A 20168-nucleotide genomic window follows, 5' to 3' on the forward strand; every position below is an offset into this window, starting at 1 on the left:
AATTTTTTCTTAGTGTAAAACAAATCCGCATTTTTATCAATGAATGAAGGAGACAACTCTCTTAACACGCGATTCATTTATTATTCAAAAATTTAGATTTAGCTTTTTCACTTTCATTGTTTTTAGTGAAGCATCGACCGTACACTTCTGATACCCCATAAACCTCTGAGAAATTCTACACTACACTTGTCAAAGATTCATAACACTCTGAAGTAAGTGTGTAACGATGCATGTTCACGGTTCACGGGGCAAATTCCGAAAATTGTTATTAAGGATATTAAAGAACTTTCATTTTAAATGTCCTTTTGAAGATCTGCTGCTTGCATTTGAAGAGTTACATTAAATTATTAATGTTTTTAAAGATTGAGTATGAAAGCAAAAGCATTGTAAATGTAAAATCCTTTATGAGTGGCATCTGCATTAATAACCCAGTGTAATACTTCAACAAAGGCCTGTTATTTATTTGTTTTTAGAAAGATACTGAATCACTGTGAAATCACTGAATCGACTGAACGCTCTCACATCCACTGATCATTACAAGCTTTATATTAGGCCTTTGGCAGCTGTTAATTACATGTGCATTCCCTCTTTTACAGCAGCATGAGGAAGCGTGCGTGTGTGTGTGTGTGTGTGTGTGTGTGTGTGTCGGGCGGCTCCTGATGAATGACTGTGTTTGTAGACGAGGAAGCGTCTATCGATGGATCCGTCAGCTCAGTGCAGTTCAGAGTTTCACTGGGGCCTCAGGAAATTTTCCATTGTTGGTTTTTCCAGTCCAGGTGATTCATGGTGTGTGTGTGTGTGTGTGTGTGTGTGTGTGTTTGAGCAGCTGTTTTACTGCTGAGCTGTGAGTAAGTCCATCTCTCAACAGGAGTTAATCCTGCTCTTTGGAAGCCTGTTGGCTCAGCATAAGCTCTCTTCAGCTTTCATGTTTTTGTGTGTTTCGTCAGGCTCTTCCTTCACATTCAGCTCCAGTATCTGCGCCTCTGCACGCCTCCAGCATCTGCACAACTATAGATAATGTTGTTCAAATTAGGACGGTCAAATTTGGTTTAGTGGAATTAATTAATTAATTTCATGGCCTGCATCTGCATACATCTCCAGTGTTTCCCACAGACTTGCACTTTATTTGTGGTAACAGCTCCAGTTTTTATTTAGTTTTTTTTTTTTTTATAATGCTAAAAAAAAAAAGCTTCAATGCAAACATTAAAGTCGATATCAGTTAGCATACGTCTCTGCAGTCTTTTAAAATCAAATGCAAGTCTTTTTTAACACCTTATTTAAGACTTGCACAAATAAGGTTAATATCATATAAGCAATGTCTATGATATTAAACCATAATATGACTGTAAAAAAATACAGATACAAACTTTTATAAAATATTCTTAGCTTTTTTTATTTTAAAGAAAAAAACTTCACATTTCAGTTTAAACCATTTTTAAGAAAATTGATGAGTTAAGTGTCAATTATTATTAGAGATTCACTGATTGCAGTTTTCTTGGCTGAATCCGATTTTATATATATTATATCTCACACACACACACACGTGTATATAATAATGAATATACGAATAATAAATATAAATTATTTAACTACAGTAAAATTGTAATTCTCGCTTAACTCAATTTTTCAGCTTTTATTATTCATTAAAAATTAGACAAATCTGCTATTATTTTAATCTCCAATCTATATATTTGTACTAGACAAGTGTAAAATTACTGTTGATAAAAATATATGTTTATGTGTTTGGGATAAATTTTAGCAAATCTATTTGTGGTGGTCAATGTTGATATTGTGATGGATTGCCACAAATGAATCATTGTACCGTATTTTCCGGACTATAAGTCGCACTTTTTTTCATAGTTTGGCTGGTCCTGCGACTTATAGTCAGGTGCGACTTATTTATCAAAATTAATTTGACATGAACCGAGAGAAATGAACTAACAGAAAACATTACCGTCTCCAGCCTCGAGAGGGCGCTCTATGCTGCTCAGTTCTCCTGTAGTCTACACTGAACACATAGAGCGCCCTCTCACGGCTGGAGACGGTAATGTTTTCTCTTGGTTCATTGTTCTGAATAAATGCGACTTATAGTTCAGTGCGATTATATGTTTTTTTCCTCATAATGACGCATTTTTGGACTGATGCGACTTATACTCAGGTGCGACTCATAGTCCGAAAAATACGGTATGGCAAACTATAATCAGTGGTTTTCAAAGCACGGTTCATATTTTTCTCTGACGATGTTTAAATTCAGTGTTAATTGAAATGAAATCTCTTCTTTCTGTCTATTTTACTGCCGCAATAAAGTTGATTAATCCGCAGTCATATCATTAATTCAGTTGAAATCCTTTGAAAGCTCTTGCTGTACACACACTATTATAAATGAACTGGTTTTGTCACATTGATCAATAATGACTTGTAATTAATTTAATGCGTGTCACAAACAGCCACCTGATTTCAGGACAGATAATTCAAGCTCCTGCAGCTTGACCAAACGTTTCCATTGTTCCAGTCATGAGGATCTCGTGTGTGACCAGTTGTTTCTGATCCAGCACAGTCTGGTTAAATATAGAGCTGCAGTGTGGTTTATAGAAAGCTATGCCTTATTGTAAATACATATTTGACTGCACCTCATATACTTACTCAATCACCCCGCCTCACACTTTACGTCTGGACATAACTTTGAATAATTTGTGGATTCTGGAAAATTCGCAGATGCACACATTTTTTTTTAATAATACTTAAAAAAGGTGTTTTTTGTCTAAACGGTTTCATAAAGAACCTTTAACATCTTTGTGGTGAAAGAAGGTTCTTCAGATTAAAAAAAGGAAAGAAACAGATGGTTCTTTAAAGGGGTAGTTCACCCAAACATGAAAATTCGGTAATTAATTACGCACCCTGATCCAAACCTGTAACCTTCAGAACACAAATTAAGATATTTATAATTAATTTCGAGAGTTCTCTGACCATCCCAAAGATCACAATGCAGCTGAAATGTTCCCAGGCCCAGAAACATTACAAGGACTTCGATAAAACAGTCCATGTGTGACTTCATTGGTTCAACCGTAATTTTACAAAGCTACTACATCAAAGAAAACAATAATAACATACTTTATTAAACAGCTCTTGTCTCCAAGTTACCATCTTCCACCATTTTGAAGCATTGTTTACGTTCAGCAAGCACACGTTTAATCCTGAGCGTAAACTCTACTGAATACACAGAGCGCTCAGTATTATTAAAAAATATCTTAATTAGCACACCCAGTCTTTCCCTGAGGATAGCGGTGGACCTTGGTCTAAGAGATCTTTAAAAAGTTAAATGCACCGATCTGATGCACTTGGAGCACAAAGTTAAGAGCTCATACCCATTTCCACTTCAGTTTCTGCACTGATTTACCTGTATTAATACTCCTGTCTCAATTCCTTCACTTGACTTTGGCAGAAAGCTGCAGTTTCTGTGAAAGCAGGTTCACAAACGCTGAGGGGTGAGTTACGTGGCTTTGAGGGATGCTGATCTCATGGTCGTCTGTGGTGTAGTCTCTCTGTGTCTACAGTAAGTGTGCTGTTTGCCTGGAAATCACCAGGGTCACACAGCCAAATATTGACCTAGCTAGGCCCTCGAGTGGCACCTGTCTGCCAGATGTGTCCAGCAGGCGTTGTGTGGACGAGCCGACAGCGTGTTTGTTTTTCCCCATTGCCTCTCTCAGACCTGATGCTGTACTCTCTGACCACATCAGATCCACGTCTGTTGATAACACCGTTCTGATGATGAATTTGAGATGCTTCACAGTGAAAATATGCAAACCATTTGGGTTGTTGAAGAACCGTTTTCATTGTGGGCTCATTCTGGCTGAGGCTGAGACTTTAGTAAGCTTCATTCATCACACACTTTACATGTTACTTATAATGATGACATTTCTATTCTGGATAAACGCTGTTCTTTTGAACCTTCTTTTCATTCTATTCAATTTTGAAAAATCAAATGCATCACAGTTTCCACAAAATATTAAACCGTAAACTGTTCAACATTGATAATAATCAGAAATGTTTCTTGAGCAGTGAATCATCATATTATTCTGATTTCTGAAGATCATGTGACACTGAAGACTGGAGGAATGATGCTGGAAATACAGCGGAGCATCACAGAAATACATTACACTTTAACACATTCACAGAAAAAACTGCTATTTTAAATTGTAATCATATTTTACCGTTTTTACAGTATTTTTGATCAAATAAATGCAGCCTTGTTGAGCAGAAGATACTTGTTTCAGAATTGGTTTGTAAGGTCAGAAATGTACTTTGCACAACAAAGCAGAAGTGAATGTTTGGCTAAAGTGCATATACATAAGGTCATATTGTACGTGTTTACTGTGTGTTCCTGCTAGCTGCTATAAACCTGTTCGCTTTAACCAGAAGGATTCTCATCACACGGTTGAGCAAGACATGACCATATCTGTTGTGAAAGAGAAAACTGACTTTAGATACAGGATCTACTGTACAAATTAATTTTATTTTTTGTTGGATTCTATTTTTTTTCCTTTCTATATTTTAAGTCCCTAAGTAATGTTTTCTTTTCTTTTTTTGGCAAATTCTATTTTCCATTATTATTATTTTTCGGATTCCATATTAATGATTTCAATAAATAATAATGGTAAACATATATGGTTTAATTTTTTTCAGCTAAATAAATTCTGGTAAAATACTTACAATTGCTATTTATGTCAGAGGTCGCACGCCTCTGGAGCAACTAGAGGTTAAGTGTCTTGCTCAGGGACATTCCCCAGAGGATCCCATGCAATCTTAAAATTTGAGCGGGACTACTAAATTAATCACACCGCTGAGATTAAAGAGCCAGTCATTTTTTCACACATTAGTTTACTCTAAATGGCACATGCACACTATTTTTTTTTTAGGGTCTTAATGAAAAGTCTGTAACATACATTGGTTAAAATTTCCAGAAGGTTGTGTAAAACAAAACCCCCACAGCTCTGTTTTCAGCAAGCCGTTTCAGTGCCTTGCTCTTTAAATGCTAATGAGCTCTGCTGGCCCCGCCCCTCTCTTCTGTGAGATGATACTACTCCATATCGTGATTTCATCTAAGTGTAATGACCTATTTTTGATGAATTCATCCAAACCTTGACATATTCCGTGACATTACTTGTTTTCTTGTTCCGCATCACAGAAATCCTAGCGCTCTACTTCAATACCCTGTTATGCTCAGACACACGTCACTATACAAAAGGAAAGATCTGTCACTATCTTGAGCTTGCCTGGCTCTTCATTGAGTCACGTTCAGTCAGGTGTTGGTAGCCCTCAGAGACGCTCACAGTTTCCCATCGCTCCCGCAGGAGTCCGGAGCCGTCGGTGTGTCCTCACAGAAGAGCAGCACCGCTCCGGTCAGCCCTGGAGACGGTCAGCCGGACAGCGTTCCCGCTGCGCTCGCCAGCACCCTCCAGCACATCGTAGGACAGCTGGACGTGCTCACACAGGTAACACGTCTCTACATGCGTACTGCATGCATGTCTTTTCAGATCTGATTTTATTTGTAGAGCTGTTGACATTTGTTGTTTTAAATGTGGCCAATATTAGATTTACAGTGTGAACAGATCATGCGTCTGAACTGAACCGTATGTGAATAAGAACGATGCACACAGGGGCTACATTCACACTGCAGGCCACAAGTGCCCAAATCTGACACAATTTTACTCACACAAGAACAATTGTTTTGGTCAGAATTGAAAAGATGAGATCACGTGGTGTTTGTGCTGTTCACACTGTCGTGACAAAAACAGATCTGAGTCACATGTGACGGTGAGCAAAAAATATCAGATTTGGGCCACACAATGTTGCCTAAGCAGATTGATGGCTCATTAAACTGAAAATACTTCATGTAAATGCCTCAGCCAAGTTGGATCTGAATAAAAATGTGGATCAGATCGATGGGGGGAGTGTAGACTATAAATAATCCCATCAGTAGGAAAAGATAAGGATGTGTAATACTTATACAAAGACAAGGTGTCTTTCTGCTGACCTCTTCACTAGCCACACACATAAACTAATACACCTCATATGAGCAGAACACTGCTCTGATAATCTACTGATGAAGTTACTCTTATCCTTTTCAATCATTTTAAAGAGGGCTCCACTGTTACCATCTGGCTCACTCGTGTTTATTTACTGACTGTCTGCTCATATAACGGACATCTAAGAAAAAACAGTAACACTTTAGTATAGAGACTAGGGCTGTCAGTCGATTAAAATGTAATCTAATTAATTACAGGGTGCTGTGAAAATACCTTCAAAAGGTCATTTAAAGCTGTTATTGTGTTAAATGTTTAAGCTACAGCGGGCCAACATAAAGCAAAAACAAAAACATTTTGATTCTGTAAACGGCTCTCTCTTTGAATCACTGATTCACATGATTCGTTCAAATGACTGATTCATTCGGGGATTCAGTAAACGGCTGTCTCTTTGAACCATTGATTCACATGATTCGTTCAAATGACTGATTCATTCTGGGATTCAGTAAACGGCTGTCTCTTTGAACCATTGATTCACATGATTTGTTCAAACGACTGATTCATTTAGGGATTCAGTAAACATCTCTTTCTTTGAATCATTGATTGACATGATTCGTTCAAACGACTGATTCATTCGGGGATTCAGTAAACGGCTCTCTCTTTGAATCACTGATTCACATGATTCGTTCAAACGACTGATTCATTCAGGGATTTAGTAAACGGCTGTCTCTTTGAATCACTGATTCACATGATTCGTTCAAATAACTGATTCATTCAGGGATTCAGTAAACGGCTGTCTCTTTGAATCATTGATTCACATGATTCGTTCAAACGACTGATTCATTCAGGGATTCAATAAACATCTCTCTCTTTGAACCATTGATTCACATGATTTGTTCAAACGACTGATTCATTTAGGGATTCAGTAAACATCTCTCTCTTTGAATCATTGATTGACATGATTCGTTCAAACAACTGATTCATTCAGGGATTCAGTAAACGTCTCTCTCTTTGAACCATTGATTCACATAATTCGTTCAAACGACTGATTCATTCAGGGATTCAGTAAACATCTCTCTCTTTGAACCATTGATTCACATGATTCGTTCAAACGACTGATTCATTCAGGGATTCAGTAAACATCTCTCTCTTTGAACCATTGATTCACATGATTCGTTCAAACGAATGATTCATTCAGGGATTCAGTAAACATCTCTCTCTTTGAATCATTGATTGACATGATTCGTTCAAACGACTGATTCATTCAGGGATTCAGTAAACATCTCTCTCTCTTTGAACCATTGATTCACATGATTCGTTCAAACGACTGATTCAGTCAGGGATTCAGTAAACATCTCTCTCTTTGAACCATTGATTCACATGATTCGTTCAAACTAATGATTCATTCAGGGATTCAGTAAACATCTCTCTCTTTGAATTATTGACTCACATGATTCGTTCAAACTAATGATTCATTCAGGGATTCAGTAAACATCTCTCTCTTTGAATTATTGATTCACATGATTCGTTCAAACGACTGATTCATTCAACTAAACACTGCTGTGTTGCTCACAGGCACACAACAATTCTGCGTTGGCTTTATAGGTTATGTTTTTGCTGGCAAAACTGAATAAAAACATACAATATTGTGTTTAAAAACAACACAAAATGTATTATTTACTGACCTGTTGTATAAAATCACATTTGCACTCGTGTGATATTGCTCTCGCTGCTCGTGTGATATCACTGTGATATGACACAAAAACTAATAACTGTTTTTGCACAAAATCTTGAATTTTAGGACATAACTGCATCTATGGAGTTGCCCTCCATCAAATTTGGCAACAGTCGACTAAGATGATGATGTACAGATCTGGGGGCGGGGCCAGTGCATTAATTGCATTAAAATATTTTAATCATGTTATTTTTTCATAACTAATTAAGTTAACCTGTTAAACTGACATCCCTAATAGGGACCGATTCTCACTGTTAATAAGTTGCTTATTAGCATGCCTATTAATAACATATTAGCTGTTTATTAGCATTTATAAAGCACATAATCTACATCCCTAATCCTATACAACAGCTAATCTTATCTACTTTACTAAGCAACAGCAAATTAGGAGTCTATTGAGGCAAAAGTCATAGTTAATGGTTTGTTACCAGCGAGCACTGGACCTGAAAATAAAGTGTGAATGAAATATTTTTTTTTACTTTGGTTCCCATCATACTGTATATACGGGTCTATTTCATATCTGCTTTCATCAGTGATTATATGTGTGGGATCAGATCAGTCTCTGCTGTTAAGAGCTCGTGTAAGGTAACTGACTTGATGATTTCTAATTATACATGTATGAAGGAGCTTTTAATGAAGGTAAGTCACGTGTGAAAGTGCAGCTGAAAGCATGAAGCCAGCAGAAACTCCTAATGCTGCATTAGCTTCCATTCAGTTCGTCAGCTCACTGTAGTTTGAGTGTTAACAGTATTAATAAAAGTCAAGACCTGGCTGTTATCAGTGTGTTTTCAGTAATAATTTCATTGAGGCATATCGACAGAATCTCACAGATACTGCTGACAAAACATGTAAAGAGCCTTTATTCCTCACAAATCATGTCTGTAACGTCCAGGAACCCCTTCAAGAGATTGATTGAGTGACCAATCACCGCTGATCAGAGATCACAACAGTTCTGCTGTAGCTTTGAGCGGTTTTCATTTGTGAAACTGATCAAAACTGACAATATTGTGTCTAAAATGTAACATGATATTAACTTGTATAAAATCAATAACACATTTGTACTAGAACAGCGCTATTTATGCATGATATTAATATAAGCGGTTTTTGCCATCATATCTAGAGTATAACTTTATTGTAATAGACTCCTACATCATATTAATCAGAATGACTGTGGAAGTAAATTGCACCAAATACACACATTAAATGAAAAGCCCTACCACAAAAATCTACAAATGGTGTGTTATTTACTTTGAGGAGTCTCGTTTTAACATGTTCTAATGGCTTAATGAGGAAGGTATATAGATCCTGGAGGTCTGTTGACCGTCTGATGTTATCATTTTACATATGATTAGCTGTTTTCTGACTCATCTTTGGCTGGGAACGTGAAGGCTCAGCAGTTTCACCCGACCTGCCCCTGTTCTGTGTGATCGTGGACTTCACGCTGCAGTTATTAGACAGCACCAGATGGTTTCCATTGCAGAAGAACACCACCTTCTTTCCTAACGCTGTTCCTCTGGCATGTGGAAAACGCTCGGGCCTCAGAGGGGGCTTCTTGTCATCTGGGAGCGTTTATCCATATTCCAGATTCACATTCTCCATGCAGGGAATGCTAACCTTCACCTTCATGCAAATACCGGCGTCTGCCTTGGCCTGCAGCTTCACTAAAGCTGGTGAATCTCAGCAAGGACACGGCTTTGATTCATCAGCATCCAGTTAAGATAGATCTCATCCAAACACCCTCAACTAGAGAGGAACTTATCAGCATTGTCCTCTCTATAACTTGGTAAACGACCATTGAAACATTTGTCAAACTCAAGTCTGTTCTGTTCAGACTGCATTTATTTGATCTGAAATACAATAAAAGCAGTAATACTGTGAAATATTATTGCAATTCAGTTGTTCTGCTGCTCAGTGAAACACTTGTTTTTACATTGTTTAAAGATAGTTAAATGCTAAATCTTGTCATTTTGACCCTGCAGTCCAGCATCCGATGTTTCCATAAAGTGCACATCCAGATGACATTCAATATCTTCCTGGCCATCATTTGATCACAATGTTAACTCAAAGCGAGATAAATCTCGGAGTGCACTGGATAATGTGGCATGTCTGATGAACACGGCAAGTGCTGTCTAGAAGAAAATGCTGGATCCAGTTGCTGGAAGAACTCAATGAATAATTCACTTCTGAACCTGAGACGGGAGAATGTGCTAAGATACACACTTTCACACACTCCCCGAATCATCCGTACACACTGCAAATGACAGTTAGTAACATTCAGTGTATTACAGCCCGAACATCATTACTATGTTTGGTGTAGTTTAATGTCCACAACTCCTTTTAGAATTAAAAAAACAACCACTGATGGGATATTTGGACAATTGAGAAACGAAAATAGAGCTGGATCAAACCTGGAGAGGGTTTAATGAACCTATAATGCGGGTTCACAGGGCACATGAAAAAGACATTCACTGTTTTCCTCTGCTTCTGTTGAATTCTGGGATTGCAGACTGTGGTAGATAACCTTGTTTGTGAAATTATATCTATCTGAACTTTATGCAAATTGCCTATATTGTGTGCATTTAAAAAAAGAAAAAAATGAATAAACACAACCTGGTTTACACGAGAGCCTGTTTACATTTTCAGATCTGTGACGAAGCAGCAGTGAATTTCTGTGCAGCAGATGCCCTCAGCCCTGTTAGGACAAATACAGTAAGATAGTTGTCCTATCAACCAAAAGAGGAATCAATTCAAAGCTCACACTCAGAGAGTATCAGCATCATTTTCAGCACGGCTCCTGTAAACAGCATGCTTCTCGTGTAGTGTGTTATCATCACGATTTTACCTGCGCTTACTCCAGTGACCTTCACCAGAGTATACTGCTACCCAGTGTTTTCAGAGGAGCAGATAAGCTCTTGCTCGTATTGATCGGAAAAGCACACTTGCAGAGGAAGGAAATGCAAAACCCATTCCCTCTAGCATGAAATACCAGCAGATGTTATGGAGCTCTGCCTCCCAGGCCTCAGGGGGCGGCTCAGGAAGCCTGTTTACTGCGCATCAGCCCGTCTCGCCCACGTTCTGAAGCACATGCACTCTGGGGGTTATCCTTGGGCTTCACTCACCCGGAGCCCAACATCAAGCACGTCCTTGTAGGAGGAGAGCTGTGCTCAAACACGGATAGAGGGAAGACACTGAACACAAGAGCGCTGTGGAAGAATGATTAGAAATGACTCTCCAGCCGTACTTAGCATCCCAGGGATTTGTCTCGTTCTGATTCCGACTGTATAAGAACAGGCCAAAGGCTTCAATCTGCAGTCAGATCTTTCACAGAATAACAGCTTCCCATAAATGGAGCAGAATTGATATTCAGTAGTTCAGTTGTATGAAACAAAGAAGGATGTTGGGATTTGTGTTTCTGTTGCGGTACCTTGTTTGTCCCAAACCCATCATTCTGTGGTTCAAAGTGCTCCCAGATCAAACCTGCATTAAACGTCTTCATATATTCTTGAATGAAATCACTATGATGCTGGTTTCACCAGGACCACTTATGTGGATGTGCCTTCATCTGCCTCTCAAGCGGTTAAAGATTTCCCAGAGACGTGTTTCCATTTTGCAACATTCCGATGCAATTGTTTTTTTTTTCTCGTTTTGTATTTCAAAGGTACTTGAGCGATGCTCTGCCATTACCATCTTAAAAGCAGTGTGGGGGATCTGCTGATGGTCTGTTTGAGTAATAGCTTCTTCTGTGCCTCTCTGTTCTCCAGAGCTCTTGATGTGGTTGACTGATTCACCTTCATTCTCTGCAGCTCAACTCTACAACTCCTTCAAAGTGATCACTGGCCTCTCTGTAGTTGCACTAACAAGTGCTCCTTTGTTTGTGCAGAGTTTCAGTGGTTGGTCTTTTCGATGCAGTGTCTGGTTGGTTTGGCTTCCACTTCCGTACGATTAAACCAACATGGCCCACTAGGACACCGAAACCCTTGAGTTTCTTTTGTACCACCACTTTGATTGTAATTCTCATTTCAGTCGTCTTTTTCACAGCTGTCCTTTCAGACAGATGCACTAAAATAGCACTCATCTTAGGACTGTGGGTGCCAAGTCTGTGCATGAGATGTCTGCCCTGATCGAGTGGTCGGCAGATTGATGTTTTTGCTAAATGTAAATGTCTTGGAGCAAACGCTATGTACCGTCGTGAAGCAGACGGTCAAAACATCAGCTGTCAATGCGCAGATCCAGTCTGCCTCAGGAAGCGCTGTCAACACAGTGTGTTTGTCTGGAGCTTCATGAAGTCGTGTCCGTGGTCGTGAGATCAGCATGCTCAGTGTTTGCTGGAGTAGTGTGAAGCTCACTGCCGTTGCTCTCTGAAGCTGTGTGAACACGATTTTCAGAATGATGAATCACACTTTACCATCTGGCAGTCTGACGGACAAATCTGGTTTTGGGGGAGGCCAAGAAGAACACTACCTGCCCAAAAGCATCGTGCCAATGATTGGCCAAGAATAATAAAAGAATGAGACTGTTTCTTATGGTTTTCTAGACATTTACAAATTCTGTGCTTTGAGGACAGCCCTTTCCTGTTCATTATGACCGGCATAACAGGAAGCTCATATAGAAGTTGGGTGTGGAAGAACATAATTTGGCTCAATCCCATCAAACACTTCGACCCAAGGATAGTGATCAGTTCCCAGTGTGTTATTAAAAATTATTCTTAGAGAGCAGAAGATGGCACAATAATGCCACTGATTTAGAAGGATGTGTTACTTGAGCATGTGGCCGCATTAATCTGGATTCTGTGTGTTGTTAACTTTTTGTTTTAGGCGTTTAAGGTGGGTGAGTTTAAAGATGCTACTTTTATGGGTTAATTTAAGGCTACACTTAGAATTTGCATGTCCCTGAGAAACACTCCTGATTAGCCACATTTCCAACATTGAGTCAAAAGCGAGTATATCAGTGTGTGCCAGAAGCAGGCATCTCTACTGTCACCTCATGGGCTTGATCACTCCTCATTGGGGCTTCTTTGGGGCCAACAGCCAGGGGCAATCTTACATGAGGTGCTAAAAGGTTGAATTTGTTAACAATTGCTATAACGAATCCACCTTTCGCTTATGAAAAACCTGATACATCTTAAAGTACTTCATATTAAAAACAAGCTAATATGATTATAATTTTGTATTGATTTGTATTCATTTGCTTCCATATTTTTTTTTGTCTCTTACATAAGCCTTTGTTGATACCAAAATCCTGCATCTTCATATTTAATCAATTACATCATAAGTCGGGTTTTCTGTCCGTGAGCTCCCTCTGTCGCTCTGGCTGAAAGGATAACAGTATAGTGCAATAGAAAAGATGTTTATATGTCTACGGACCTAAAAGTCCTAATTAAGTTGTTTTGTTAATTCCTGTGTGTACTCTTTTTATGTGAAAATGATCAACATCAGTTTGATTAAGCATGTTTGATGTGGACTACTGACACAAATTAACAGATTACAGTTACTGTAAGGTTTTATCAGTAGTCTGGTATCAATGCTGGAGGGCTAGGTCTTTATCTACTCATCTCGCCCTCACTGTTGTGATGGTGGGGTTGTGTGAAGTTGTCCCATGGAGGCATGTTATGGACCGGTTCTAGAGTAGCACTCTGAGCCAGACAGTGAAACACAGCTTGATTCTTGACCCCAGGACTTAAGGTCCGAGGTTGTTTGCCCTATCTGACCTGCTATTATCCATGTCTTACACTGGCCTGATAGAGGAGGCCTATTTTTAGGCCTATATTTTATTTTTGGGGGGATAAAAAATATTTTAGAATATCAAGGTTCTGGCATAAATATTAAAGGTATAGTTCACCCAAAAATGAAAATTGTATGTTTATCTGCTACATCCAAGATTTAAGTGACTTCTGAAGTGACTTTCTTCAGTAGAACACAAACTGAGATTAAGTCAAACCGTTGCAGTCTATCAGTCTTGTAATGTAATTGGATTGGAATCATGGATAAAATATATAAAAAATTTAAAAAACATACACAAACAAAACCAAATTAAACCCTGCGGCTCTTGACGATACATTGATTTGTAAAGACTCAAAACAATTGGTCTGTGCAAGAAACTGTACAGTATTTATTACGTTTTTTTACCTCGGATTCACGCAATGTCCGAACTGTTAGAGCTCTCTTGAGCGCGTCCTCAGCAGCAGGAGCATGAGGCATCTTCTTCTTCTTGCTTTATGGCAGAGCGCATATAAGACTAAGTGCATTAGCACCACGTATCTCTCAAGTGGACCATTGACACTGCTAATTGAGATTGTAGATAGAGTGTCAATGGTCCACTTGAGAGATGGGTGGAATTTATGCACTTATAAGTCTGCGATCCACCGTAAAGCAAGAAGAAGAGGACACCCCACACTCTAACAGTTCTGATATTGCCTGAATCAGAGGTAAACAACAATATGAATGTTCAGTTTCTTGCACAGACCGATTGTTTTGTGTCTTTACATATCAGTGTATCGTCACAAGCCGCAGGGTTTAATTTGGTTTTGTTTGTTTTTTTTCCCCTTTTTTTTTGTGTATTTTTTTATTTATTTTATTCCGATCCACTTATATTATAAGAGTGATAGACTGCAACAGTTTGATTTAAAAAATCTTGGTTTGTGTTCTACTAAAGAAACAAGTCACTTACATGTTGGATGCCTTGGGGGTAAGCAGATAAACATCACATTTTCATTTTTGGGTGAACTATCCCTTTAAGGTTTGGATGGCATTAAATTAAAATCAGTTGTGACAAATGGTCTCTGTAATGTAATATCCTCTCAAGAGCTGCCAGCTTTCTATCTTGGACTGAATGTAAGGAAAGCGACGCATGAGCGGTAGTTGCTCATCTCTCCCGGGGAGCTTCTTTTGAGGACACACTCTCTCTCAGTGCTGCTACCGCACATGTGCTGTTGTGAATGGCCCAGCCCCCAGACTACATTAAGGTCAGTGTGTTTCTCCATGAGCCCACTACATCATGCTGACCCTGGCACGAGACACCCTGCCTCCATTCCTCACCTCTCTTCAGCCGTGCTCAGAGAAGACCGCTTTCTTGAGGGGTCCGTCTGTGCTTCTGCCCCACATAGAGGATGTGGTGTTCGGTTTCTGCTTCATGCCATGAACTAGGGGGCTAGTATTCCACCCGCGGGTTTGTCTACGAGGAGAATGGCACATCTGTTTGGGGTCGGCCAAAATAGATGCCATTCATGCATTCTTGTGACGATGGATTATGACTCCCTCCCACGCTTAAATCTGAATGTCTTTCTCTCCCTCACTTTTTCTTTGTCCTTCATTTTGCTTCCTTATGGTTCTTCACTCTGTTCCTTTTCCATTCCGTCATAATCCATCTGAGTAGCTCACTACTGAGATGCTATAAAACTTTAGCTTCTCACACTATCATGGACACATAATGCATTTTGTATTACATATATTTAAGGGCTTTTTGCCCTTTAAAACAATGTAAATACCCATTGTTATGATTTTCTGTCATATTATTTGATTCCTCATCACATATCCTTTTTAAAGCATTAGATTTTGAGTTTATTGTACTATGAAAACATACTATACAGTGTGCTTTGGAACTCGAACCCTCTTCATTTATTGAATCCAGCTGCAAAAACAACTCGCCCTGTGCTTCCCCACGTTATGATGTCACACTGCAGAATGTGTCAGCACAAGACCGCCTCTAGCAACACTTCCACGACTTTGCTTGTCCTTTACACTTTTTCCCGGACTTGTGCGCAGTACTGTCCAGTTCAGGACGGATTTTTTACTGTATCAACACATTTTAACGAAAGGCCTGTTCATGGGATGATATATTTGTTTTGCATACTTCAGCATGGATTGTTCATGAAACATATGTAAAGAAAATCAGTGTTTTGCCAGTGTTTCAGTCAGATGCTCAGTGTGTAATTACCACTTAATTGAGTTTTGATAACTGAATGTAACAGTAAATAAAACAAATGTATGCCCCTTTAAATAATCTAAAATACAGTACTGCATTCAAGCAGGCTTCGGTAACTCTACTGCTTGACCCACTCTTCACTTGACTTTACGGACAGTCTTTCTCTCATTCAAACATCTGAATGAGATGTTTTCCACCAGGAATCATCTTTCCTTTCACAAAACAACCTGCTGGGCAACAATCAATCAAGATTTAAGTGGTCACACACAACTGAGACTATCTTGTCTCTAAACCCCCTTGGCTTGTTAAAGCTGATTCCAAAACATCACTTCTCATTCTGCTAGCTCTATCTGCCTTTGTTTACCTTCAAATCCTTCTGTCCAACTAATTTTCACCACTGGGCATCACAGGAACTCCAATTCTCTGGTTTGAATCTTATCTCACAGGTAGGTCCTACAGGGTTGCCTTGAGGGAAGAGAGAAAGAGTCCAAAACACATCATCTGGTCAGGGAGGTTCATCAAGGATCTGTTCTAGGACCCCTCCTATTCTCCATATACAATACATCATTGGGACCCATGATACAGGCACATGGTTTATCCTACCACTGCTATGTTGATGACACAAAGCTTTATCTTTATTTTCAGTAAAGATGATTCCCCCAATAGCTCTCAGACTGCCTGGCAGACATCTTGGCATACATGAAACCTGTCATCTCCTGCAACACTATCTTGCGGAGACAGAACTTTAGTCTTCCAAGCATCTCCAACTGTAAAGCACAATTTCACCATCCAGCTAGAATCTTCATAAATAATCCCAACAGCCAGAAATCATGAGCTAATCTATGCTGACCAGCATACAAGTTTGTGCTGCACAACATTAGAAATGTCCTTCTTAACTGAGCAGACCCCCCAACTCCTCTTCCAGGACCTGGTTATTTCTTGACTGGAATACTGCGATGCTCTTACGGCACAAAGATGGTACCACAGAAACCGAAGAGAGGTACAGAATCACTTTCCAGAACTTTCTCATTCACTATTCCTTGCTGGTGGAATGATCTTCCTAACACTATCCGGACCGCTAAATCCTGTGCACTTTTCAAGATACTGCTAAAATGTATCTCGTTGGTATGATAATTCGTGACCAGTTGTTTGATATCTTATGCCACACTGAGGGTTAGGCCTTTCATAAAAAAATAAAATCATTTTTTCATACACAGCAAATTGTAGAAGTTCATACACCAACTCAGTTACATTTTTATTATTTTTTTTATACATAAGCTCAGATTTGAAGTGACTGTTCTGTTCTTGTTTTGTAGACGGTGGCCATTCTGGAGCAGCGACTGACTCTGACTGAGGATAAACTGAAGGAGTGTATGGAGATGCAGCGTCGGTCCATCTCTGAGAACTGATGCAACCATCTACTGAAGCTACAGCTACCTCACTGTCACCTCCCAAACAGTTTACAGCTCACAAACCACTGTTAAAACTGCGTTCTCGTCCCAACATGTGTATGTTAAAGAGCCACCGTGATCAGAGTGAATTGAATGCCAGAGTCTGTATTATTTGGAGGCAGATGTTTGTGTTGTTTTGCAGTAGCAGCAGTGTGAGGATGGACATGCTGCAGGCCGCAGCTTCAGCTCTACTGTAAACCAACCGTAAACCACAAACTGAAACTCATACTTAGCTAAAATCTGATAACGTGAAGCCTTTTTTTCTGTACATGCTAGATAAGTAGTATGCATTTGTCCTGTTTTATATTAAACTTGTCAATTTTTTTATTCTGCTGTTTTGACTTTCTACAGTTGTTGTGTTTCACTTGTTGTCCGTGCTAGTAAATGTGTTTGTTTATCATGCTGTGGTAACTGTTGTTCTTTGTTTATTACTGTAAATTGTGAAACTAATCGTGTTCCTGAATACTGATTACTAATTCTCTGTTTAAGCTTTGCTGTAACAAAGTGATGAGGTTTAAGAGCTCGAGTCATATAGTGAATATAGTGTCAGCTGGAGAGTGATAGACACGACACACAGTGGATTTACTGATTTTAGAAAACAGGAATACAGGCTATTAGAATGCACAATATAATATATTTCATGTAATGTTTTTATTACATTGGATCATGTAAATACTGTGACTTTGATACCGTGTTAATTCTACAACATGTTAGCAATGTGTTATGATAGAAGCCCCCATCTGTGCCTGACTGTAGATCATGTTGTTTCCAGGTGAATGAGTTCGCTCTAGTTCAGGTGAGCAGCAAACAAACCCACTGAAGAGTGCATCATGCAGTCAGGCTAACGAAGGGCCTTTAATTACAATCGGCCGTCACTCACCGCTTGTTCAGTGTGTGTGTGTGTGCGTGTGTGTGCATGTGTGTGTTTGGTGAGAGAAGAGAAGCCGAGTGTTACCCTGCCTCGTGCTGCACATGTGTGGTCCGTGGGCCGGGGAAGAATTAGTCAGCCTCATTTTTCTCCCTCTCTCTGGCTCTTTATGGAGATCACATCTGGATGTGTTTTCCCCAGAACTGCCGTCGCCGTCAGATGAGTGTCTTTCTCTGAGGACATGGAGGGTCATTCTGTGATTTAAAAGTAGATTCCAAACTGCTGAAGAAGCAGTCTTTGACCCTGTTTAATATGACCCACGCTCAGTTTGAAAAACTGCTCGAAATACTGAATATATGATTTACTACTTTTTGAAATTTTGTAAATGTATCTCATTTACAACATGCAAGTTTTGATAAACAGATGTGCTTTTGGAGAGGCTGTACAAAAATTGTAGACATTTTGACCCCCAATGGTTTTGCAAGCACTTTGAAAAACACTAAAGTAAAAAAATTAAAAAATACGAAAACCATTTGTTTTAACTTGCCAAACACTGATATATGATATACATGAGTCAAACGATCTGTCAAAGGTTGATTTAGTTAGTTGTTTAGATCTGAATGACTGTTGCAGCACTGAAAAGAAAAAGACATACAAAAACAGGAAGTACAAATAGCAGTAAATACTACCTACACTAATTACAAATAACATTAAGGTAAAGAAAAAATTTATACTTGCACCTCGGTGTAAAAAGTGTAAAGTGGTCATGAAAAAAGGCATGTGTGCAGCTTGTTTTGAACATAATAATGTGCGTGTCAAATAGACCCCTTACACAATAGATGAAACTGATGCGAATTATTACATTTCTCAGATATTTTATTATTTTTAATCTCCGACAAGCCACAGTTTTCGTTTTTTTCTTTCATTTTTGGCGCATTGCATGGAAACAAATATGAGTCAATCTGACCCACAACAGAACCACATAATAATCAACCAACCACATGATAAACAATAATGTCAGAATATAACCGTGTCTTCAGAAAGCTAACAGGGTTGATGGTTTTAGTTTAAAGTTTGTATTTTAGCTGGAAACAGTAGTTTAAAGTTACAAACGTCTTAATGCTGGATGTGTTTCATCTTTTGTCTTCTCCAGATGTTCACTGGTGCACTGGAGTGATGTGGATTATTGTGATGTTTTTATCAGACTCTCATTCTGACGGCACCCATTCACTGCAGAGCATCCATTGATGAGACGCTGATGCAATGCTACATTTCTGATGAAGAAACAAACTCATCCTGATCTTGCATCATCTGAGGGGGAGTAGATGTTCCACACATTACTCAGAACTATTCCTTTAACACTGTTAAAAAACATGAATGGCAGGACATTAGTTGGTCAGAGGCGGATCTGAATGCGAGTTTGCAGTGGACTGTAAGAAAGGGGCGGGGTTTATGCAGACTGATTGATTGACAGCAGTGATTTCTTCTGTAGATGTCTTGATGACGTCTCTGTTCAGTGGTGAATGGGAAGCAGCACGAGCGATGTGGTTTTGTGTTCTGGCAGACTGAACGTTCAGTTCTGTGTGCCGTATGACACACACGTCTATTTTAAGAAGTGTTTAACTGTAGGCCAGTAGGTGTTTATCAGAGAGCAGCAGTAGCGATGTCCTCCTGACTGCTAACGCTGCTCGAGGATCAGCTCGAGGTTTGTCTGGGAACCCAGGCCTTGTCTTCCCCCTGAGCACCACACAGAGCGGCCCACGCATGAGCTGCAGAATGATGTTTCCACTCGCCTCTTCCAGCTTCAGCCCTCAAACACAAAGAAAAACAGCCTTCCAATGATTCTGCAGAATAACCCCGGCTCATATGAAGAGGTTTTACTGAAGAATTAACCCACAGAAGTTTAATTTTCTAAACCTGCTGGTTAGTTAAATATGTATAGTACCGTATTTACACTGTTGAGCACATTTGCAGCTTCACAATCATCAGTAATTTTCCTTTTTTTAAATCATCATAAATTTTTTATTTTTTTACTATCGGTTTAAAACAAAAACAACAAAATTGTAAAAAAAAAAAAAAAAAAAATCTCTTTAATTGTCATCGAATGGGTAAAAGTGACCGGTGCATTATTCTAAGCGTCTTGGGTTGCACAGAGGTTAGTCATACAGGCT

The 20168-nt window shown here is 39.2% G+C and overlaps 1 protein-coding gene across 2 annotated transcripts in view; it reads left to right on the forward strand.

Moving 5' to 3' along the window:
* poc1a (POC1 centriolar protein A) overlaps nt 1-17529 on the forward strand; it is a 64195-nt gene extending 46666 nt beyond the window's left edge. For both annotated transcript variants that reach the window (XM_052569897.1, XM_052569896.1), the window contains exons 10-11: nt 5352-5492; nt 16995-17529. In XM_052569897.1, coding sequence (XP_052425857.1) covers nt 5352-5492; nt 16995-17087 — 234 coding nt within the window. In that variant the 3' untranslated portion in view covers nt 17088-17529. The remainder of the gene's footprint in view (nt 1-5351; nt 5493-16994) is intronic.
* The last annotated feature ends 2639 nt before the right edge of the window (nt 17530-20168 follow it).

This window comes from Carassius gibelio, chromosome B11, assembly GCF_023724105.1.
Source record: "Carassius gibelio isolate Cgi1373 ecotype wild population from Czech Republic chromosome B11, carGib1.2-hapl.c, whole genome shotgun sequence".
In the NCBI taxonomy this organism is placed as follows: domain Eukaryota; kingdom Metazoa; phylum Chordata; class Actinopteri; order Cypriniformes; family Cyprinidae; genus Carassius; species Carassius gibelio.